The sequence below is a fragment of the Nomascus leucogenys genome, chromosome 24 (assembly GCF_006542625.1).
Source record: "Nomascus leucogenys isolate Asia chromosome 24, Asia_NLE_v1, whole genome shotgun sequence".
In the NCBI taxonomy this organism is placed as follows: Eukaryota; Metazoa; Chordata; class Mammalia; order Primates; family Hylobatidae; genus Nomascus; species Nomascus leucogenys.
Window position 1 is genome coordinate 16,873,598 of NC_044404.1, and position 23,301 is coordinate 16,896,898.

At 52.8% G+C, this 23,301-nt stretch overlaps 1 protein-coding gene across 2 annotated transcripts in view; it reads left to right on the forward strand.

Annotated features, from left to right (window-relative positions):
- Positions 1-492: 492 nt before the first annotated feature.
- Positions 493-23,301, forward strand: part of PADI2 (peptidyl arginine deiminase 2) — a 52,414-nt gene continuing 29,605 nt past the window's right edge. For both annotated transcript variants that reach the window (XM_030805795.1, XM_030805796.1), the window contains exons 1-3: positions 493-683; positions 14,906-15,089; positions 16,887-16,959. In XM_030805795.1, the coding sequence (XP_030661655.1) occupies positions 592-683; positions 14,906-15,089; positions 16,887-16,959 (349 nt within the window). In that variant the 5' untranslated portion in view covers positions 493-591. The remainder of the gene's footprint in view (positions 684-14,905; positions 15,090-16,886; positions 16,960-23,301) is intronic.

A 23,301-nucleotide genomic window follows, 5' to 3' on the forward strand; every position in this document is an offset into this window, starting at 1 on the left:
GTCAGCTGCCGGGTTCCCCATCCCCACCGCTTCCCATTTTCCCTATGGTGAGGTTCATCTGACTGTTGGGGGGTGGGGGTACCGGGCTGCACCCGGCTTTGCGCAGGCAGCTCCCTCTCCTCGCCTTTAATTTGCAAACGCCTCCTTTAAGAAGGCTCCAGGGTCCTCTTCTCTGGGAAGGCTTCCTGGCCCCCAGGCTGGGTTAGGGCACCCTCTTTGTGCTCCCACATTTGCATTTTCTGCCCCACTGGGCTGGGGCGTCCGGAGGGGAGCTAGAGCCCTCCAACACCTGGGCGCCCACCGAAGGTTTGTCGAATGAAAGAATGAGAAACCGACCATGGAAAGCACAAAACTCGTCCCTGATGACTTCACCACGACCGCAGCGGGGCGGGACGAGTTAGGGGCGGGACCACGCTTGACGGACAGGCCCGCAGCCCACTGCGAGAGGACTGGGGCGGGCCGCCCCGCCCACCGGCCACTGGATAAGGCTGCGCGCGGGGCCGTGGGGCGCAGGCTGCTGGAGAAGGCGCACCTGCTGCAGGTGCTCCCGGCCGCCCCGGACCAGCGAGCGCCGGCACTGCGGCGGGGAGGATGCTGCGCGAGCGGACCGTGCGGCTGCAGTACGGGAGCCGCGTGGAGGCGGTGTACGTGCTGGGCACCTACCTCTGGACCGATGTCTACAGGTGAGCCGGCCCACCGTGATGCCCGGGCCGGGATCTCGCGCCCAGAAATCCTGAGACGCGCTCAGACTCGGGGACGTGGACAGCCTTTGTCCAGCCCGAGCTGTCCCTCATCCCAAGTCCCCCGCGCGCAGAAATCCTAAGAACCTCACCCAGAAACCTGACAACCCCCGAACCTTGTGTCCACCTTCCTGAAACCCTGAGACTCTCCCAGATCCCCTAACACAGCCTCAGCCCCACCTCCCTCACGACCCCTTTCGCAGACCCTCCCTTTCACCCGTGACCCTCCGTCTGGCCCTCTCCAGTTCTCCTGCCTGGGGACCTCACACCCCTTCAGCTTCCCTGCCGTCCTCTCCCCTTTCACTTCCCCTCCTCACATCACTTCCCCTCGGACCCACCTCAACCCAGCCCCTCTCCTGCTTCCCACTCCCAGTTCAGCGGAGTTCCCGCGGAGACTTGCCGGAATGGGGCAGGACCCGAAGGGAGTTGCCCTGAGGCTGAATCTGGCCCTGGAGGTTACTCAGGCTCCAATTTCGCCCTGTGGGGGCTGCTGGTGGTTGCTTGTCCCCAGGCACTGGCCATGAGCTCCGTGTCCCCAGATGCCTTCCCCTGACTTCATTCTGAGACCACAGAGGGACAATATTCTACCCAGCTGACGACGGGGACTTGGGGTGTATAGCGGGGTACTTTGTTGGAAAAGGATCCTGATTCAGAGTTCTGCTCCCTCCCCTTCTCTCTGTCCAAGAACTTGGTTGAGTGCGGGATGTCCGAGACAGCTGAAGGCAGGGTAGAGCCCTACCACTCCCCTCCAAATCCCAGTAAGCAGCCAAGTCTAATGATCTGTCTCCCTGAGTAATGGGACGGGCCTTGGAAAGGTGTGGCTGGTGTGAATGAAGGGGTGGGGTTATGCTGGGGTTTGATCTGCCCCCTCTATTCCAAGCATTTAAAACCTCCCCATTGCTAGGGTTGGAGGGGTCAGTGCTGGGGGCAGGCAGCCCGCAGGACTCTGAGGTGGGACCCTGTGCTGACACCGGGTGGGTCCCCTATCCTCTCTCTGCCTCAAGCTGAACTCACACGGAGGCACCATCATGGTTTATGGCTCCCAAATCATCCTGACACCTGGAGCACCCTGCCTGTCTCCCAGGCCCCCACCAACCCATCGTGTGTCTCCCCACACAGCCCTGGCCGCCCTCCCACCTGCCCAACCAGTCTCCCGCCACCTCTGCAGAGGCACTGGCCACACTGATACCAACAAGCCCCAGGATCAGGGACCCACTTCATGCCTCTGTCCCTGGCCTCAGCCTCTGCCTTCCCCTGGGCCTGGGCTTCAGTTGCCTCCCATGTAAACCTCAGAGGTGGACTGGGTGGTCTCCGAGGACAAGAACACAGCAGTGGAGGGTAGTCCAGGCACCGGTGGGCTGGAAGAGCTCCCCTGCCTTCCCCACCCCCAGCCCCGAACTGGGCGCCGCTAGGGAGTGGGCATGGAGCCAGAGTGCTCAGGTCTCTAAGCCTCAGCTGTCACCATACCCGCCTGTTTATTTGCTGGGGCATGGCTGGTGCCGCCTGAAAGGCTGGCATGAGCCTCCCAGTCGGGGGTGGGGAGCAAAGGAGGGTTCCAGCTCAGGCCCCCTGCCATCGCTCTATCCTGGCAAAGAGAGGCCCAGCTGGGGTAGGGGCAGGGAGTGGGGCAGATGTGGACTCAGCCTCCCTCTAGCAGGGAGCAGCAGTGTGACGATTCCCCTTGTCTTGTCTCAACGACCACAAAGACCCTCACCCCCACCGGCACTTAAGGTTCTCTACCACCATAGAGAGGGGCAGTGCGCTCTAGACCAGTACTGTCCAGAAAAGTCCAGTTTGAACCACAATAAAACCACAATTGCAATTTAAATCTTCTAGTAGTCCACATTTTTTTAAAGTTAAAACCACAGGCATAATTTTAATAATATATTTTGTTTAACCCAATATTTTAGAATATTATCATTTCAACACGCAATCAATATAAAAATTATTAAGGAAATGGTTTACCTTCCTTTTTTTCATGCTAAGTCTTTGTAATCCGGTATACATTTTACACTTCAGCACATCTCAGCGTAGACTGAGTGCATTTCAGGTGCTCACTGGCCACCGTGCTGGCGGCCACTGTCCTGGACAGCACAGGTCTGGTGCAGAGTTTCTCAACCTCAGCACTATTGCATTTTGGGCTCAATATTTCTTTGTTGCAGTGGGATGTTTAGTGGCATCCCTGACCTCTGTCCCCTAGATGCCAGTAGCAACTCCAAAATTTTGACAACCAAAAATGTCTCCAGACAGTGCCAGCAGTCCCCTGGCAGGGGGGCAAAGTCACAGCCAGGTGAGACTCACTGGTCCAGTGGAAGGAAGCCTCTTCCAGGACTAAGGAGCTTGAGTTTTTACTGCTATTGTGACTCGAATTACCTGTAGTAATGAGAGCAACTGCCAGTATTGATAACAGGAGGAGGTATTAGTGGGCACTTATGAACTGAACCCACCACCTCCTTTCTTCCTCACCATAGACCCTGGAGGGTTCATTGATCATCCCATTTTACAGATGAGGAAGGTAAGGCTCAGAGAGATGAAGCCATTTGTCCAGAGTCACGCAGGACTCAGGTCCAGATCTGTTTGACTCAGAACTCATGCTCTTATCCCCCACTCTGTCCTACGTGACCCTAAAACCAGCAGGTTGAACTGGACGGCCCTCCCAGCCTGTGTCTCTTCCACCCTGGCCATGAGCCCACTGTCCCCAGAGACTTCACCAACTCCCACTTGGCCCTCCACTCTTCCCTGAGTCCTTTGCTGCCCAGACACAGGTCCTGGCGCAAGACCCCAAGTGATGCCCCCAGAACCTCCAAGTAGACCCCAAGGAACAAGGCCCGGGGGTGCTGGGCCCCGTTAATTAGGGAGTGGCATCCTGACCCTCACTCCTTCTGAGTCGCAAAGGTGAGCGAACCGGCCTCAGCATCCACTCCCTTTCCCAGGGGCTCTGGGCTCCTTTTCCTGTGATGCTGGCACAGCCTGTTCCCCTCCAGACACATAGCAGGGGCCTCCCCGGCCCCATTCCTCAATAGACCTTGTGGTCCTGGCAGGCACTGCCCTACCAGCTTCCATCCACAGGCTGTGTGACCTTGAGCAAATCGCTTCACTTCTCTGAGCCTCCACTGACCCAAATGGGGGTCGATCAGAGAACAAGAGGAAGGATCTTGTGTTCAATAGAAGTTGTACACTCAGGGTCACAGTGATGAACAATTGACCACTTTGCTGCCCCATGAGGGGTCATCCAGGCCACCATGCGCAGGGGTGCTCTGGGCCACCCACGCTCTCCCAGCAAAACTGGCCCCCCTGGGGATGGATGCCTTGACCTAGCCTCATTCTGACTGCTAGTCTCCAGCAAGCAATGAATAGATACACAGAAAGAAGGAAGTAGGGTGTTTCTTAGAAATTGTACTTTGTGATTGTTGTTAAAGATACTCACTGTTTCCTTCTGCTCTTCCCAAATATACTCATCTTAGTCTTGGCACAGGTACACCTGGCCCACACAATCTCCTCCGGTGGTCCCTTTAGCCGACAGTCACTTCTTCAGTGGGACTGGCCTGGGTCCCCATCTGATTTGGGCTTGAAGTCGGAGAGAGGGCACAGAGGGAGTCCCTAGGTTGATTTCATCCTGGCCACCCACCTCTTGTGAGCCCTGGAGGCATGGACACTCCCAGAGTCTGGAAGGATTAGAGAGACGACAGCCTTGGAGTAAAGCAGGTAGCAGGGTGGTCACTCTCTGCCCACAAGCTGGGCCTTGGGAATGGGTTCTTCTGTCCCTCCCTCGGCTTACACCTCTGCCAGCGAGAGTTCTCCAGAAGGCAGGGCTCTTCTTTTCCTCCCTGGTGGACAGGGGCCAGGATCCAGATCCTGAGGTCTGCAGGAGCTTCAGCACACTGGAATGATGTTAACATTGTCCCTTTGCCTGTGCAGAGGTTCCAGCTGTGTCTGTGAGGTGGAGGTGGGAGGATTCCCTTCCCTGGGATTCCCCAAGGCAGAGGCTGACCAGCCATTGTTCCAGTAGGAGAGAGAAAGAAGATAAATGTCAGCTCGTAATATCAAGTAAATAGTAATAATTTGCCCATAACTCGCTGGCAGAAGATAGGAAGAAGGTATCAGGCAGGCACTCCTAGACTTTGGCACAAACTCACTCCCAGACTTTCTGTCTCTTGGTTGGTGTGAAGGCTAGAGATGTATTTGCTTTTTTAAAAAGTGTCATTAGGACAAAGGCCAGGAGAGTCTGAGATCCAGTTTGCTGTGATGGGGGCCTGGGGTGCTATGGGCTCCCCTCCCCATAGTGTGCCAGGCCCCACCTCACTGATCTCCTCTCCTAGCAATTCCTCAGCACACACTCCATTCCGGCCACACTGGCTTTGTGGATGCTGTTAGCCCTTGGCTGCGCCAAGCTCATTCCCACCTCAGGGCCTTTGCAGTTGCTGTTCCCTCTGCCTGGAACACCATCCCCCAGATCCTCACAAGCCTGACTTTCATCAGTCAAGTCTCAGCTCCAGTGTCACCTCCTCCAGGCAGCTTTCTTTGACTACCTCATGTTGTGGTGCCCTACCCTGAGTCCCAAGAACTCTGTTTCATCACATTTTTTTCTTTGCACAACTTCTCATCGTTTCTTAATGTTACTAGTTTACATTTATTGAACACTTATTTTGTGCAGCCTTCTCGACACTTTGCATGCTCATCTCACGGGCATGTAATAATTTACGTATTTAAGCCTTGCAACAACTTTGTGAGTTAGGTATGATGATTGCCCCCCCTTTTGCAGTTGGGGAAACTGAAGGAAGGAATGTTTGTCCAGGATGGCACAGCCGGTAGACCGTGGGGTGCACAGCCCAGGCCCCTGCCTGCTCTGCCGGGCTTCCCTCCTGGCACTTGTGTTTCAGGTGTGCCTCCTCCTTGTTCGTGGTCCTCCCTGGAGTCAATGAAGGGCTCCCTGGATTAATGAATGAATGAATGAATGAATGAGGCCTGTGATGCCTGTGGACTGGCCTGTCGTGGGGCTGAGCTCCCCACCCCCAGCCTCAAGGGACAGGCACCGTTGGATGGGCCTGTGGAAGGACAAGGGCATGTGGCCAAGCTTGGCCTGAGCAGCACTTTCTCCTGAGAGAATGACGGTGGGAGGAATTCAGGCCAGGTCAGGTGGCCCATAAATTAGAACAGCACCCAAAGCCCTCAACCCCAAACGGGAGGCCTTGCCAGGAGTTGCTCCAGGGCTCTGGTTTCAGACTAGTTTCCTGGGGTTGGGAGCGTTCTAAGGAGAACCAGGTCCACAGTCCCTGCATAGCTGGGGTCCCTGAGACCTTCCCTCGTTGACTGCAGGGCCCTGAGTTGGGATGGGAGCACAGTGGCAGGGGCTCACCCCAGTGCCCACCCCTAGCTGACCAGACACACCTGCTGCACTTTGGAGGAGGCAGCTTTTGAAGGCAGCTCTCTCCTGCCCAGCCACGCCAGACCTTGCACCCAGAGGCTTTGATGGGCCCAGGCTTGCTTCTCTCTGTCATTGACCCAAGAGCCCAGGACAGGAAGCCAGTCTTTAGTGTCCCTTCTCTGAGTCTCAGACTCCCACCTGCGAAATAAGTAAGGGGCTGTCATTCGGTCCTCTTCAGAGCCAGGCCTGACCCTCCCCTCTGCCCCACACCAGGCACACCTACCTGGGGGACCTCAGGGAAGACTCCAGACTTTGAATTCTCTCCCAGGGAGGGGGCAGCCAGGCCCAGGTCTCAGAGAGCTTGAGTTCCCCTCACACTCGGCCATGACTGTCCCTGAGACTTGAAGCGGGTGCTTGCCCTCTAGGGGCCTCAATGTGCTCATCTGTAAAATGAAATCACAGTGGTATGGGCCTCATGGGGTTATCGAAAGAACGGACTGAGGTCATGTGGGCCATGGGCTTGGTACAGTGCCTGAGACATAATGAATACTCAGTTCGCTGGTGGTCTAGTGGTTAGAAAAATAATAATAATAATAATAATAATAATAATAATAGTAAATAGTAAGTTGTTATGTATTTGTATTGAGTTTATTTTGAAAACAAGTAATAATGAGACCTGATCCCTGTCCTCAAAGAGTTCATAGTACTTATGGGAAAGAAATGTAGAATTGCATTTATTAAGTGTTGTTTGAGACACCAATAAATGGAGGGAGAGATATATTCTGGCTGATGAGATAGGGATGACTTCCTGGAAGAGGTGGCAATTGAGCTGGGTCTTGAAGGATGGACTGGGGTTCAGAGTGAGACCAAGAACATGCCACTCAGGGGCAGAGATAACTGGCAGGAAATTTGGGGCACACAGAGACAGAAAAGGCACAGCTTCAGGGGCCTGGAGTATAAGGCTGGAGGGTCAATGAGCTCTAACCAGGCTTTGAATGCATTGTTCAGACATTGGACTTTGTTCTGTAAGTAGCAGGGAGTCACTGAAGGTTTCTGAGGAGAGGAGTAGCTATAGATCAGATTGTTTCTTCCCTAAGGAGAGGCCCGGGACAGCTGGATGCACCAGGTGGTGAGGGAAGCTGGCTGAAGGCAGACGTCATGGTTTGCCTCCACTGATCCCTGTTCAGGGCAGCTGCCCACCCGCAGGGCCCCGGCCACCACCATGCCTAGCACCAGGCGTGAGGTCTGGACTGAGGTCATCCTCCCCGTGGTCCTTGCCTGCCTCTTGCTCGCCATGGGGTTGCATGCCAGGCTGGCACCCATGACTCCCCCCCTCCAGACTCTTCTAAAGCCCCAAGAGCAGGATGTCACACCCAGGCTGCCAGGATCTGGGGTCACTCTGGGGATGAGCCCCAGCTGGTGTTAATGAGGCCCAGGCCAGGCGGGCAAGCTAAGAAAGCCAGATGCCAGCCAGGAGCAGGCACTTCATGCCCTCAATTCTGGGGCTGGTGAGCCACCCCAGCCCTGCAAGGCCAAGCCAGTGACCCTGCCCACTGACTGAGCCAAGACCAGAGAGGACCCATGGCACCTAGAGACCACAAAGCATTTGTGGGACTGGGCAAATGTCCTTTGTTTGACACCTACCGAGTGGCCATTTCTCTCCATTTCCACAGCCACTGTCTGGTCCCAAGACACCATCATCGCTCACGTGGGCAGCTGCAGCTACCTCCTCCCCACTTCCTCTGTTGCTTTCCTGAAATCCATCCCCCACCCTGCATTCTGGGTGACCGTGCACCCTGGATGATCTATCTACAGTGCAAAACCGATCATGCCACCCCTGCTGAGAAACCTTCAGTGACTTCCCTCTACAATCAGAGGAAGGCCAGCTCCTCACCGTTATCTAAAACCCCTGCTCCCACCACTCTCCCTCCCCCTTGCTCACAAACTCCAGACACACTCCCCTCTTTCCAGCTTCTCGAACATGCAGGACTAACCCCCACCTCGGGCCATCACGCAAGCTGTCCTGTTGCTTGGAAATCTCTGCTCCTCTTCCTCTCCTCCCTTGTCCAACTCAGTGCTTGTCAAACTGTGGCGGACCAGCAGCATCAACATCACCTGGGAGCTTGTTAGAAATGCAGTTTCTCAGCTCCCACCCCACAGTCAATAGATCAGAAACTCAGGGGCTGGGCCCATTCACCTGTATTTTAGCAGGCCCTGTAGGTAGTGGTAATGCACACTCAAATTTAAGAATCTCTGGTTTAATTGTATTTTTTTTTTTTACAGTCAGCAGTGCAATGGTGTAATTAATTCCTTCTTATCCTTTAGAGTATAAAGTTTAAACTTTAGTTCAAATGCCACTTCCTCAGGGAATCCCTCCTTGAACCCCAGACTGGGGCCTCGTGGCACCCTCTCCTTCTCCTTTATAGCAATTATCACAGCTGTAATCCATTGAAAGTTTGTTTTTTCTGGCCAGGCACAGTGGCTAACACCTGTAATCCCAGCACTTTGGGAGGCTGAGGCAGGCAGAGCACTTGAAGTCAGGAGTCCCAAACCAGCCTAGACAACATGGTGAAACCCCGTCTCTACTAAAAAATACAAAAATTAAAAATAGCCAGGCATGGTGCTGGGCTCCTATAATCCCAGCTACTCAGGAGGCTGAGGCAGGAGAATCGCTTGAACCCAGGAGGCAGAGATTGCAGTGAGCCGAGATCATGCCACTGCACTCCAGCCTGGGCAATAGAGCAAGACTCTGCCTCAAAAAAAAAAACAAAAAAAAAGGTCTGTCTTTTCCATGGGCCCTGGGAATGTGTTCGCTTTTTCACCAATCTACCCCTCAATGCCTAGAACTGTGCCTGGCACATCATTGTTAAGTGCTTAGTAAATACATGTTGAGTGAATGAATGACCATATAAGTAAGCCCTCCTCCTCCAGCCCTCCTGCAGCAAACATTTATACTTACGGTGTGCCCACACTAGGCCAGGTGCTGAAACAAACAAGAAGATCCAATCCCTACCTTCAAGGAGTGAACTGCCAAAAGGGCCAGTAACTGTGGGGGCAAATGGATTGAGTTAGGTCTTCAAGGAGAGATGGACATTTGCCAGGCAGAGAAGTCAGGAGAAAGTCTTGCTGGTAAAAGGAATGACATATGTCAAAATGCACAGTAGATGGAACAATGCAGGGAGTTGAAGTGGTGGAAGGAACCACAGAAAATGAAACCAGAGAGTCAAGCTGAGTTGCAATGGCCAAATGCCCCTAGTTCAACACCAGGATGAAGAGTTTGGATATTCTTGTATGGGTAGGCACTGAGGAGCCAGTGAATATTTTCAAGAAAGCAAATGACCTGATTTTTGTTTTTTGTTTTTTGTTTTTAAATCACTTGTGTAATACAGCTTGGAAAGCCAAGAAGGGCAGGTGCCTTCATTCATGTATTGCCAAAGACTACATTGAGCGTAACCATGTCCTGGGTTCTGGGATTCCGTGGCAGGCAGAAGAGACATGGCCACAGGGATTGGCAGCCTGTCCCTCCATCCATGCTCTCCTTAGCCTCTCTCTAACAAGCAAGAAGGTCATGACCACCCCCAAGCCCCCTCCCTTTCCCTCAATACTGTCCTGGGTCCCTCCCTGCAGCCTCCAGGGACAATCCAGGTGCCTGAAGCCCCTGGCGCTCGGGTTTCTGCTAGAGGGATTCTAAAGTGTTCTTCCTGGGGAGGAAGGCAGCCAACAGGATCTGCAGGGGCACAATGGGCCCCTTTGTTGCTTTGCCCAGGGCCACTCCAAGAATAGCTGTTTGCTCAGCTCAGAGCAGGGCTGGTGCTGGGGAATAGAAGGGTGTGGGGCCCTGGAGCTGCAATGTGGGCTGGACGTTAACCCTCTGGAGCCTCTGAGGCCTCCTTTGGTTTCTCTCTGGCCCAGAGGAATGAAGGCGGGCAGGCAGCATCACTTACAGTAACTGAGTCAGGGTCGTAAGAGATCATCTTGTAAAACATTTTTTCCTAAACAGAAATGTGTGCAGAATCTAAATATATAAAACCAGATGAAATAATAGTGGCTCTGGGTCAGGCGTGGTGGCTCACTCCTGTAATCCCAGCACTTTGGGAGGCCAAGGCGAATGGATCACTTGAGGTCAGAAGCTCAAGACCAGCCAGGCCAACATAGTGAAACCCCATCTCTACTAAAAATACAAAATTTAGCCAGGCATGGTGGTGCACACCTGTAGACCCAACTATTTGGGAGGCTGAGGCAGGAGAATCACTTGAACCTAGGAGGCGGAGGTTGCAGTGAGCAGAGATAGCACCACTGCACTCCATCCTGGGTGACACAGCAAGACTCTGTCTCAGTTTAAGAAAATAAATAAATAAATAATAATAGTAGTAGTGGCTCTGGTTAAGGTGGGGAGGGGAGTGGCAGGAATCCAGTGGAGATATCCCAAGCTTTTTTTTTTTTTTTTTTTTTTTTTATAGACAGAGTCTCGCTCTGTCACCCAGGCTGGAGTGCAGTGGCACAATCTGAACTCACTGCAACCTCCGCCTCCCAGGTTCAAGTGATTCTCCTGCCTCAGCCTCCTGAGTAGCTGGGACTACAGGCACACGCCACTACACTCGGCTAATTTTTGTATTTTTTTTAGTAGAGATAGGGTTTTGCCATGTTGGCCAGGCTGGTCTTGAACTCCTGACCTCAAGTGATCCACCCACCTCAGCCTCCCAAAGTGCTGGGGTTACAGGTATGAGCCACCGCACCCAGCCATCCCCAGCTTCCTAGAGCCTTCCTCCTCACCCCTTTGCCCAGGGCCTCTCCTCTGCACTCTCTGGACTCAGCCACCTCTGCTCTGGTTCCATCCTCTCACCTAACACTGGATGAAACTGAGAGAGGGAAAGTCCCTGGCCCAAGGCCACCCAGCATTTTGATGGGCAAAGCTGAGACTTGCAGGAGAGGAATGCTTCCCAGACTGAGGCCATAGTTTCCCAGACTCTCATGGCTTTGGCCAAAACCATCTTCAATCTGTTGCACTATTAACTCTTTTCTTTAACCCAGCTCACATTTTTCTTAATAACTTTATTTTAAACAGAGATTTTATAGCATTACCATAAATGGCAAGACTTTATCAGTCACCATAAAAAGATACTGTGTTTGATAAATACATAAATCTTCTTTTAGATTGTTCCTCCCTGTGCCACCTAAAGCATCCAGGGTGTGTACTCACACCTCTCCTTGGGAATGGCTCACCTTCCGTCCCACTCACCTCTGCCTTCTTTGCTTGGGTGTATGATGGGCCAAGTGCTGTGCTAGGCTCTGAAGAATGAGGATGGGAGAGGCCAGACCATGCCCTCAGGGGACTTATAACCCAAAGGAGGGCAGGTACCATGTGACAACACCATTCAGCAAAATGTGGCCCCAGCCCTAGGAGGAGTGGGAGACGAGAGCTATGGGCAGGAGAGTGGCAGTCCTCCTGAGGCGTAGGGACTAACAGATGGACACTCAGAAGGTGCAGACCCCCTCAAGTCAGGGGCAAAACTGGACTCAAACCCAGGTCCTCTGCACGTGCACCCTTAGTCTAGGGCTTTTGTCCAGACTCTGTGCCCCTCTTAATGATGAATGTGGCCAGGTGCGCCTGTAATCCCAACACTTTGGGAGGCCGAGGCGGGTGGATCACCTGAGGTCAGGAGTTCGAGACCAGCCTGGCCACCATGGTGAAACCCCAACTCTACTAAAAATACAAAAATTAGCCGGGCATGGTGGCAGGCACCTGTAATCCCAGCTACTCCAGAGGCTGAGGCAGGAGAATCGCTTGAATCAAGCAGACAGAGGTTGCAATAAGCTGAGATCATGCCACTACACTCCAGCCTGGGTGACAGAGAGAGACTCCTCCTCAAAAAAAAAAAAAAAAAAAAAAAAGATAGATGCGGAGAGGGGACAGCAGGCCATGACCAAGAAGTGTCCAGTCTCACATCATCCCAGGACAGGCTGCAGAGTTTGGAAGGGGGCAGGACAAGAACCAGAATGACCTTGGGGTGTCTTCATTGAGCTCCTCTCCCAGCACTGGCCACAGGCTGCTGAGTTCTTCTCCACTCTCCTGCCAGAGCCCAAGACCAGTAGTCTTTGCCCGTAGCCCCTGAAGTCTGTGGCCCAGGTCAGAGAGACGCTGCCCAGCAGCCTCTACAGCAGCCTCTACAGATTCACGCTCACGGCCTTGGCCAGCCCAGGGCTCTGAGCAGTGGACTGCAGTGCTGATTGTCTGGACCAGTGGTTCTCAAAGTGTGGTACTGGAACTGGCAGCATCAACAGTTAGTGGAAGCAAGTTAGAAATGCAGATTCTCGGGCCCCATGCCAGACCTCCTGAATCAAACGCTCTGAGATGGGGCCCCGCAGTCTGTGTTTTGACAAGACCTCCGGGTGCCGCCACCCCAGCCACTGCTGCTGCGCTTGATGGCCGCTGGCCTACACCTGTCATTCAACCCTGGCTACTCTTTCCATCTTTAGCTGCCCCAGCACCCTCAGCCTCTGCCATGCCGGCCAGCCTCTCCAGAGACTGGATCCACAAATCTACAAAGAAAAACACCCTATAGATTTAAACAGCACCCTCAAAGAAAAACACCCTATAGATTTAAACAGCACCCCTGATGATCCTGATGCCTGCCATAGTTGAGAACTCCTGGAACCCAAGAGTGCCAGGCCCACAAAATAGCAGCTGTGCCTTTGAGAAGGGCTTACACCTATGTCTTATCACAAATCCCATGAGAATCCCACCTAAGTCCCTTTGAGCCCTCTTGGGCCTTCAGACCAATAGCTGGATTTAGCAAAGCCTCCAGCCCTAGGCACCTTCCTCCCTTAGTCCCCTGTGCTTCCTGTCACCTCTCCTTAAGCCAACAACAAAACACCATGGACAGGGTGGCTTAAAAACAAATTCATCTTCTCACAGTTCTGGAGGCTGGAAGTCCGAGATCAGGGTGGCGGCATGGTAGGGTTCTGGTGACAGCTTTCTTCCTGGCCTGCAAATGGCCACCTTGTCACTGCGTCCTCACATGGTCTTTCCTCAGTCCATGGAGAGAGATCTCTATCTACCTATCCCTCCTCCTCCTCCTCCTCTCTCATCTGTCTTCTCCTATTTGATTAGAAGCCTGCCCTTGGCCAGGGTGGCTCACGCCTGTAATCCCAGCACTTTGGGAGGCTGAGGTGGGTGGGTCACCTGAGGTCAGGAGTTCGAGACCAGCCTGGCCAACATGGCGAAACCCTGTCTCTATTAAAAATACAAAAATTAGCTAGATGCGGTGGTGTGCACCTGTAATCCCAGCTACTCAGAAGGCTGAAGTAGGAGAACCGCTTGAACCCGGGAGGCAGAGGTTGCAATGAGCTGAGATTGCGCCACTGCACTCCAGCCTGGGAGACAGTGAGACTCCATCTCAAAAAAAAGAAAAAGAAAAAGAAGGCTGCCCTTATGACCTCATCTAACCTTAATTACCTCTTAAAAGCTCTATATCCAAATACCATGACACTGAGGGTGAAGGCTTCAGCATGCTAATTTGGGGAGAGACAAACATTCAGTACACAGCAGCCAGATCACACCAATTTGTTCTCCTGCTCTGAAATACTTTTGGAATTCTTGAATTTCGGAATTCAAGAATTCCAAAAGTATTTCCTTTGCAATGGAAAACCACTTGTGAACCCCAAGAAATGACTCAGAAGGTGGGGGATGTCAGGTGGCAAGAAAGCTGTGGCAGGAAGGAAGGGATCTTTGTAACAAGAAACACCCTACCTCTGCCCTGTTAGGACCCAGGCTCTGGGCTCCATCCCTGTGAGGACTCAGCACTTTACTCAGCGACCCTGGGCGGGGAGACAGGGTTCCAGGCCCAGCTCTGCTAGTGGAGCAAATTCATTCTTGCCTGGGCCTCCCTCTTCCACCTTCGCAGGACCCTGTGGCTCCCAAAACTGGCCGCCCATCAGAGGCACTAGGAAGTTTGTTAAGAATTCAGATCCCCAGGCCCCACCCTCAAACATTCAGACTCAGGAGGTGCAAGATTGGCCCAAGAAATTTCATGTTCAACACACGTCCTCTTCACAGCCAGGTGACTGCAATGCAGCCTGCTCCTTTGGGGTCTCCCAGATCAGATTACCTGGGGGGGCCCTTGCAGCCTTGCCCCTCCAGAAGTCTTCTTTTTTGAAAAAAGAGTCGGGCGCGGTGGCTCACGCCTGTAATCCCAGCACTTTGGGAGGCCAAGGCGGGTGGATCACCTAAGGTCGGGAGTTCAAAACCAGCCTGACCAACATGGAGAAACCCCGTCTCTACTAAAAACACAAAATTAGCCAGCTGTGGTGGTGCATGCCTGTAATCCCAGCTACTCAGAAGGCTGAGGCAGGAGAATCACTTGAACCTGGGAGGCAGAGGTTGCAGTGAGCCGAGATCGTGCCATTGCACTCCAGCCTGGGCAACAAGAGTGAAACTCCATCTCACACACACAAAAAAAAAAGAAAAAAGAAAAGACAGGGTCTTGCTCTGTTGCTCAGGCTGGAGTGCAGTGGCACAATCATAGCTCACTGCAGCCTCAACCTCCCAGGCTTAAGCAATTCTCCCACCTCAGTCTCCTGAGTAGTTGGGACCACAGGCGTGCACCAGAATGCTCAGCTAATTTTTTAATTTATGTAAAGACAAGGTCTCACTGTTGTCCAGGCTGGTCTCAAACTCATGGGCTCAAGTGATTCTCGGGCTTTGACCTCCCAAAGTGCTGGAAGCAGGAGTCTCCTCCTGAAGCTCCCCATCCCACCTACCCCAGGGCTCCCCCTAACCCTCTCTCATCTCTCCCCACAGCGCGGCCCCAGCTGGGGCCCAAACCTTCAGCCCGAAGCACTCGGAACGCGTGTGGGTGGAGGTGGTGCGTGATGGGGAGGCTGAGGAGGTGGCCACCAATGGCAAGCAGCGCTGGCTTCTCTCGCCCAGCACCACCCTGCGGGTCACCATGAGCCAGGCAAGCACCGAGGCCAGCAGTGACAAGGTACCACGGCGGGAAGTCCAGCCTCCTCGGGCCCAGGGCCATGCCAGGATAGAGGCAGGGTGGACCAGCCCTGTCCCATAGAAACTGCATGTGGGCCATGTGTCATTTTCAGTTCTGCAGTAACCAAATTGAAAAGGCAAAAAGAGGCCGGGTGCAGTGGCTCAAGCCTGTAATCCCAGCACTTTGAGAGGCCAAGGCGGGTGGATCACAAGGTCAGGAGATTGAGATCATCCTGGCTAACACGGTGAAACCCCGTCTCTACTAAAAATACAAAAAATTAGCCGGGCGTGGTGGCGGGCACCTGTAGTCCCAGCTACTCAGGAGGCTGAGGCAGGAGAATGGCGTGAACCCGGGAGGCAGAGCTTGCAGTGAGCCGAGATCCCACCACTGCACTCCAGCCTGGGCGACAGAGCAAGACTCCGTCTCAAAAAAAAAAAAAAGGAAAAGGCAAAAAGAAACAGGTGAAATTAATTGTCTTAATATATATTACTTAACCCCATCTATCAAAATATTATCATTTTGACAGCCATCAATATAAAAAAATTAACAAAATTGTTTGTTTGTTTTTTGTTTGTTTGTTTGAAACGGAGTCTCCCTCTGCCACCCAGGCTGGAGGGTAGTGACGCGATCTCGCCTCACTGCTAGCTCCACCTCCCAGGTTCACACTATTCTCCTGCCTCAGCCTCTAGAGTAGCTGGGACTACAGACGCCCGCCCTACACCTAGCTAATTTTTTTTTTTTTTGTATTTTTAGTAGAGACGGGGTTTCACCGTGTTAGCCAGGATGCTGTCGATCTCCTGACCTTGTGATCCACCTGCCTTGGCCTCCCAAAGTGCTGGGATTACAAGCGTGAGCCACCGCGCCTGGCCTGTTTGTTTAAGAGACAGGATCTCACTCTGACGCCCAGGCTGGAGTGCAGTGGTGCAATCATAGCTCACTGCAACCACAAGCTACTAGGCTCAAGCAGTCCTCCTGCCCCAGCATCCCGAGTAGCTGGGACTCCAGGCACCTGCCATCATGCCCAGCTAATTTTTTTTTTTTTTAGAGACAGGTCTTACTATATTGCCCAGGCTGGTAGTTTATATTCTTTTTCCATACCAAGTTTAAAATTAGTGTGAGTTTTACACCTTATAACACATCTCCGTTCAGAATAGCCACATTTCCAGTGCTTGGTAGCCACGTGCATGTTGTGGGGTTAGACCATGGAATGTGGCTTCATAAAGGATGAAAATTATAGACAGCTGAGTGATAGAAAGTTTAGAGGCTCAGAACCATCGAATCATTGGAGCTTACAGTCACAAGTGTCCTTGGTCTATCTGTAAAATGGGGTACTGAACGTCCATGGGTGATTTGCCCAAGTGGTGAGGCTGAGACCAGAACTGTCTCCTTGCTTGGTTCTGTAATTATGAACTTTACCATGTGCACCATCACAGTGATGGCACTGAACATGGTCCAGAGAAAATAGCCTCAGCCCTGTCCTCTCAGTGGGCACTAGATGTGCAACATGGCAGATATGGGGGACCCCAGGCAGCAGAATGCACACAGTGGCACGGGAAGGCAGACAGCATCCTAACTGCACTCTCAGCCAGTAGAAGGGGAGTCCACAGTCTAGTTCAGTTACCTGAGGGAAACCGCCCACCAACCCAGGAGTGCTTCCTGGAGGAGAGGGTTCTGATGCTTGGAGAGGGTTGGCTTGACAAGCTGTGAGGGACAGCAGTTGCTTCAGGTTTTCCTGCTTGTGATCTGTGATCTCTGCTCTCTTTTCTCTCTACCCCAATGTGCCCTCTCCCCACCAAGGTCACCGTCAACTACTATGACGAGGAAGGGAGCATTCCCATCGACCAGGCGGGGCTCTTCCTCACGGCCATTGGTGAGTTGGCATGGTTGCTGTCTCAGTGCCTTCATCACCCAGGGCCTGGCACTGTTATCCTTCTCTGGGGCACTTAGGCTGTTCTCAGTGTGGCTGACCTGGCACTTGGAGCTTCTTCTGAATAGCACAGGCCTGGGGAGGGATGTCACATGTGCCCCACCCCGGCCCTTCTGTACTGGGGTGGGGGCTTATCTGCAGGAAGAGGCACTCCCTGATCCATCAGCAATTCCCCCCCAGTGTCAAGGTCCCCTTCCCAGGCTCTGTGGGCCCTAAAAGAGAAAAAGGCAAGTGTGTTCCCCCCTGCCTCTCCCCTGCAGCCTGGAGAAGAGCGTCCCTCTCATGGCAAGGGGAATGGCCACAGTCTATAAAACTAGCAGCTGTTCTTGACAATCCCAGCTGCCCCCTGGTTCTCCCTAGATTCAGCCCTGAGAGTGCAGAGATGCAGCCTCCAGGTCCTTAACTCACCTAGTCCAAGCCCTTCGTTTGATCCACAGGATGGTGAGGCCCAGAGAGGTTAGGGAATTTATTCAACATCACACAGCAACTGGGCGGCAAGTTGTGTCCAGAACCCACAATTATCCCCGTCTCAGGTTCTGTCCATTGCATCACACTGCCCTGCGCTTGGTGCCAGACCTGCATGCCAGGGAGGTGGAGCCTAGCCTGGCTCTACAGGACCCTGGGCTGTGATCATCTGAATTTTCCATCACTCCACCCCCTGAAACTGAGGCATTACTCTTATGGTATTTTATTTCATTTTTTAATCATAGAATGCTAAAGCCAAGAGGACATTTCAGAGAGTCATTTTGTTCATCCAGCCTCGGTTTAACATTGACAGAGTTGCCGCATGGCAGAGGAAGGGAACTACCAGTTATTGAGAGTCCACTGCATGCTGAGTGCTTTAAAAATAATGATGCGGCCTGCTTATTGCAGACCTACTGTGTGTCTAGAGCTGTGCTGGGCACTTTGATGAGGAGGAGGGGGAGATGATAAGCACCTGATATTAATTGAGCACCTATGGTGTGCCAGGCTCCAGTACTCAATATTTTACCGTCACGATTTCAATCTCTTCTTCCAACTATTCCAAGGATAGACATTATTATTACCATCCCCATTTTATAGATGAGAAAATCAAGGCTTAGAAAAGGTAAAACAAATACTTGCCTGCAGCCACATCTCCGGAAAATGGTTAGTGAGATGCCAAGTCATTCCAGTTATCCCACATTCTCAGGGGGGATCTCAGAATCTCCCCAAAATACAACCAACTCCCAAGCCGGCCCCTCCCTCTCTAGCCCTGTGCTCTCGGCTGCTTAAATAGGCTTAGCAGCAGGGCCCTTCTCATTCTTGGCTAATTCCCAAATGGCTTGGTTGCTGGTCCCCCTGTCCCTCTTTCTGCCCCAAGGAGGTGCCCAGCCCTGGGGTAAGGAAACTCGGGATGACCTTGATGAGGGTGGCAGATGATAAACAAAGACTCCTGGGTTGTGCTGAGCCCTGGCACGTGTGTGAAACTTGCATGCACACAGCATCCACGCAGTCTCAGATGACAGTCCCTGAGGAAACCTAATCCCACCAAGACAGGGACACCTGAGGACGGGGGCAGAAAGGGAAGGGGCCTGACACCTGTCAAATGAGGGTGATCCCAGAAGGCTGACTGCACCATTAACAAAACTTCCGCCAAAGCAAGACGGACTTAGGATAGATGGCAAAATTAGGGTCTATAAGGAGGCAGGACTGGACTTTTCCTCCTCACTAGGAGATGACAAAGCTGTGCTTAGAGGAAGCCCGCTCAGACTTGGCAGCATGCCTGAGTCCCAAAAGATGCCACATGTGCCAATGACAAGTGACCCAGTTCATCCTTCCGAGGTCTCTTAATAATTATTTATTTAACTGCCACAGGTTCCAGACATTTAGATTCCATGGGCCAATCAGATGTCCCCTCTCCTCACCCCCCGAAAAATGAGAAGAATAACAACTTTGATGCTTGGCAAAAAAAGAAAAAAAATACATTAATAAAACAATTTGTGGCCAGGTGCAGTGGCTCATGCCTGTAATCCCAACACTTTGGGAGGCCAAGGTGGGCAGATCATGAGGTCAGGAGTTTGAGACCAGCCTGGCCAACATGGCGAAACCACACACTTGATGCTGTGTGCATGCAAGTTTCACACACGTGCCAGGGCTCAGCACAACCCAGGAGTCTTTGTTTATCATCTGCCACCCTCACCAAGGTCATCCCGAGTTTCCTTACCCCAGGGCTGGGCACCTCCTTGGGGCAGAAACCGCTCCAGCCTCAGCGACAGAGTGAGACTCTGTCTCAAAAACGACACAAAACAAAAAACAGAATAAAAGACAGTCATTCAATTGCAAAAAGAAAGCTTTATGAGAAACTAACCCCATTGAACTTCTGTTTCCTGTTCCAACAGAGACCCTGGTGAAAATCTGGTTTCCCTTGGGGACCACTGTTCTCTCTGTCCCTTCTAGGTCTTCTCTTTTCTTGAGCATCTGCCCCAGGAGCCCTTGAGCCCCTCATCCCGAGTAATCAATCACTCAGGGCAGGGCCTCAGAGGCAAGGACACCCCCAATATCTCGAGATGCTGGGAGTGTCCCCTGGGCACAAAAATTATCTGAATCTCTCTCACCCTGGTCCTATCCTGAGTCCACATTGAGCAGAAAGAGCCTTGGCTTCAGGGTAGACAGAAGTAAGCCTAAGATCTTTCTCTGCCCCCTCCAGCCAGCTTGTGACCTTGAACAAGTCACATCATCCCCCTGAGCCTTGGCTTCCTCATCTATAAAATGCGCGTCACAGAGCAGCCTTGCATGGCGTTTACAAGGATTCAGTGGGATGCTGTGTGCAAAGGGCCCAGCACAGAGTGGGTGCTCAGTCAATGCTCCGCCTGCTTTTCTCCCTTGCTCTTGAGGTGGCCACATTTTCTCTCTGCCTGGGTGAAGTTAAAGAAATGTATGGTGTCTCCGTCTTCCTCCTGGGATTTGGGAACAAATTCTTGGTTCCTTTGGCCAAATCAGGCTCTGGGTCTTGGTCCCAATCCTGCCAAGGACTTGCTGTGTGACCTTAACAAGTAGCCACCCCCACTAGGACTCACTTTTTGCAAACTATAAAATGAGGGGTTTGAGCTAATTAATCCCTAAGGACCTTCAAGACTCTGGTTAGGGTTGATTTGCAAAGACTTCCTTTTTTTTGGGAGGGATGGGGGAGAGCGGGAGGTGAGGTGTCGGTAGGGAGGAGGAATCCCACCCTATTTGAGGTCCTGGCAGTGGAAGGAGTACACATATGCAGGCCTCAAAAAACTTTAACATCAACCTAAGAGGCTTCTCTGGGGAGAAGGCTCCTATGCCTTCTCCCCAGAGCCCGGGATACTTGCCCTGATTGGCTGTGGGGGAGGGTGTCCTTCCTTCCTACAACACCTCAAGCTGCTTAGTAAGGCAAGAAGGACAGGCAGCCTGCCACTCTCTGGCGACCCTCCAAAATGCTTGTGCCTCTCGGTCACAGCCGAGGCCTCAGTGTCTTCATTCTCAGGGCAGACTGCCTTGAACCCAATCCTAGTGACATTTCCCGTCAATCTGCCCCACACCCAGGAGCCACCTGACGCCTTGGGGCTATTCTGGGGAACTGAGGTGGGATCCAGAGCCTCTGGGAAATGTTGTCTGGAGCCCGGAGGCCCTGAAGCAGAGGCCCTCTCCTCCTCCCCCTCGGGAAGGCAGAGCCATCCCAAGAGGCAATGCTCTGGGCAGGTCACACCAGCCCTGTTCTCTGCCCCTACCCACAGCATCCCACTGGAATCTAGTTAAATCAGACATTGGGGGAAGACTTGTAGGGGCGAAGTCCTATGGGCATGACTACGGGGTGGGGGGTCTCTGAGGGTGAAGGGGCCAGAAGGTCATTTCAGTGGATTATGGGGACAGGTCATGGGTCATCAGAGAGGAGTTATGAAGCCCTGTGAGGGGCTGGGAGGACGATAAGGGAGCCACACTGTGAAATGCCCACATTTCATAACAGGAAGGTAGCGAAACCTGTCTGAATTCAGTAAATCAGGAAATCGAAATGAGCATGAGTATTTAGTGTTAGGGAGGTTGCCTCAGGCAGCCGAGAAGAAGGACTGGACAAGGAACTGCTGTCTGTCTGTAGAAACAGTGTGTTACTATTTTATTTGATTTTGTTTGCACTATGTGCAAATATTACATGAATAAAATGTTTACATTTAAGAATTCATAATGAAATAAAGCAGCACAGACTGCACCATAATTTCTCTCCTAGCCCATGGCCCCACTGCTTTAATGGACCCGCCACAAGGAGTCCCAATGTAATGTCACCTTACAGCCTAGAGACGAAGGCCGCCGGGCTGCCAAGGTGGGGAAATGGGCACTTCCTCTGGGAATGACCTTCAAGGGAGCAAGTCTTGGGTCTTTGACTTTGGGCTGGGCTTTTGGAAACAGCTTGCGGGGAGGTCAGCCTGGGTTCGTTGCAGGGAACAGCAGAGAGCAGGCAGCTGGAGTCTGAGGCCCTGCTGAGAGCCTGGCTCTGCGCTCTGGGAACTTCGGTGGTCACTTCCCTGCTGGGGGCCTGGGTTTCCTCATCTGTATCGTTAGGGAGTGGGGGTGATCACGCCTCCCCTGGAGTGGCCGAGAGAACATGCCATGAAAAATGCTGTGCAGTTGCAGAGCAGGATGCCCACAGGGGAGAAATTTTTACCTTGAAAAGGACAGAGTGGCTCCCTAAAGAGGCTGGACCTGCAGCTCCTTCCTAGGGAGGAGCTTCAGGAAGCCAGCTCCCTGAAACGCAGCATTCAGTGGGCGAGACCGGCTGGAAAGTTCACAAAGGTCCAGGAGCCAAAACCAGTATTATTCCTGCCCCTGCACCCCAGGCTCTTTAACAGCCCCTGGTGGTACCGCCTTCCCTTCTTTCCCCTGGGGTCCTTATCCTGCACCAGCCTCCCAGATTACCAGCCCAATTTGCTGACAAGTGGCTTCTCTGAACCTGGGTTTGCTGCCCTGTGAAACGGGAGCAATGCTATTCATCTCATGGGACTGTGGATGCCTTGAGAGCAGGTGCTGTGCCTCCATTGCCCATTGCCTAGTACAGTTCCTAGAGCACAGTAGCTCCTCAGCAGTGAAATGTGGAGTGAATGCGATCGGAGGGAGGAGGTTACAAATTATGCCTTACAGCACCTAACTCACCGCACGGCTGCAGAGGCTGGGACACAGAGGGCTGCCTCTCTCAAGGGCCAGGCGCCCTTGCAGCCTCCTTCTAGACTGGAAAAGTCACATGCAGGCCTAGGGTATGCAGGCTATAGGCAAAGGGAGGACCTGAATGTGATCTCTGGACTCAGTTGGGCTTGGTTGGCCCAGAGAAGGGTGACATCAGTGCGCTTTGTGTGCCGGGACCCTCCTTTCCATGCCCTGCACGCAGAGGGTGTGCCTGCCAAGGGCACTAACCAGGAATGCATTCATTACCACCCAGCGCTCACCAGGTCCAAGTCATGCTCAGCGTGAGATGAGCCCACTCGGGCAGCTCTGGGGACCTGGAATCGGCACATGTCATGTGTGTGACACTCCCAACACCTTCCTAACCACATCCCTACTCGACCCCATCCGTCTCCAACTCAAGGCAATTTTGCCTCCCAAGGGACATTTGACAATATCCGGAGACATTTTTGGCTGTCATGACTGGGAGGGATGTTACTGGCATCTGGTAGGTAGAAGCCAGGTGTGCTGTTAAACATCCTACAATGCACAGGCTGCCCCCACACAAAGAATTATTTGGCTCAAAAATGTCAGTAGTGGCCGGGCGCGGTGGCTCACGCTTGTAATCCTAGCACTTTGGGAGGCCGAGGCGGGTGGATCACGAGGTCAGGAGATCGAGACCACGGTGAAACCCCGTCTCTACTAAAAATACAAAAAATTAGCCAGGTGTGGTGGCGGGTGCCTGTAGTCCCAGCTACTCGGAGAGGCTGAGGCAGGAGAATGGCGTGAACCCGGGAGGCGGAGCTAGCAGTGAGCCGAGATCGCGCCACTGCACTCCAGCCTGGGTGACAGAGCCAGACTCCGTCTCAAAAAAAAAAAAAAAAAATGTCAGTAGTGCCTTCCATTGCAGCTAATGCATCTGCTGTAACCAGGAAGGGCCCCATGTTACAGGTGAGGAAACTGGGGCTCAGAGAGGTCCTCTAACCTGCCCAAAGTCACACAGCTTATAAGCAGAGAACCAGGGTCTAAACCCCACCTGGTCTGATACTAAACCTTTTCACTTCCCTACAGCTTCCAAAAAGCCTGTCTCCATGGCAGGCCTAGGGATGCTGAAGGTCCCTTCACCAAGAGAAGGGATAAGTAGGGGCC